We start from the raw sequence: 763 nt of genomic DNA on the forward strand, positions 1-763 counted from the left end.
CCATAATTAAATTGATGTAGAGCCAACAGTTGACGTTGATTCCCCTAACCAAAATAATCAAAAATATGCTGCCTAAAAATTCCTTCGTGCTTCGTAAGTTTTTGCCTACCGCCATAAGATATTTTAACTAACATTTTAAATTCTAGTCTTCGGAGCTGTACTTTTGGTTGCTATAGCTGTGATTAAAGCGCAGCCTGGAGATCCAGGACCTGCTGGTATTCGACCAACGTGGCGACCTACGCGCCCAACTTGGAGACCAACACGCCCAACTTGGAGACCAACACGCCCAACTTGGAGACCTACACGCCCAACTTGGAGACCTACGCGCCCAACTTGGAGACCAACAAGAGTTCCCCGTGATAGTGAGTACAAAACAAAAGAGATAAGGTTTCAATAATCAATTTTATCTTTTTTCATCACATAGGCTGGAACAAAGCGAAACCAGATTGGTGAGCGTCCGGCTAAATGTGACGATTAAGGAAATTTAGCGATGACGCTGAATATACGGAATTATGAAAAGAACTTTAAAATTTCACAATGTAGATTCAAAATAAATTAAATTTTTCATTAAATTGTGTTATTTCTTCCTATTTGGTTATAAATTTTTTAGGAAGTTCATAAATCCAGAATGACGGGCGTTATGAGAAATTTTTAGAGCGTCATTTTTGTTTGAGAGGGATCTGCTTTTCATTTGCCTACTACGCCCAAAAAGTACCACGTGTCGGCAAGAGTTGTCATTCGCTTGGTTGATTAGCATTCTGAT

The 763-nt window shown here is 39.6% G+C and overlaps 1 protein-coding gene across 1 annotated transcript; it reads left to right on the forward strand.

The window, feature by feature from the left end:
* The first annotated feature begins 21 nt into the window (after positions 1–21).
* On the forward strand, positions 22–487 carry LOC108356180 (DNA-directed RNA polymerase II subunit RPB1-like). Its single transcript, XM_017607306.1, has 3 exons — positions 22–93; positions 147–362; positions 425–487. Exons 1-3 carry the CDS (start codon positions 66–68, stop codon positions 451–453), a joined length of 273 nt encoding a protein of 90 aa, XP_017462795.1. The 5' UTR covers positions 22–65; the 3' UTR covers positions 454–487.
* The last annotated feature ends 276 nt before the right edge of the window (positions 488–763 follow it).

Source organism: Rhagoletis zephyria, unplaced genomic scaffold, assembly GCF_001687245.7.
Source record: "Rhagoletis zephyria isolate East Lansing unplaced genomic scaffold, Rhagoletis_zephyria_1.1 Rzeph_scaffold_55015, whole genome shotgun sequence".
NCBI classification, from domain to species: Eukaryota; Metazoa; Arthropoda; class Insecta; order Diptera; family Tephritidae; genus Rhagoletis; species Rhagoletis zephyria.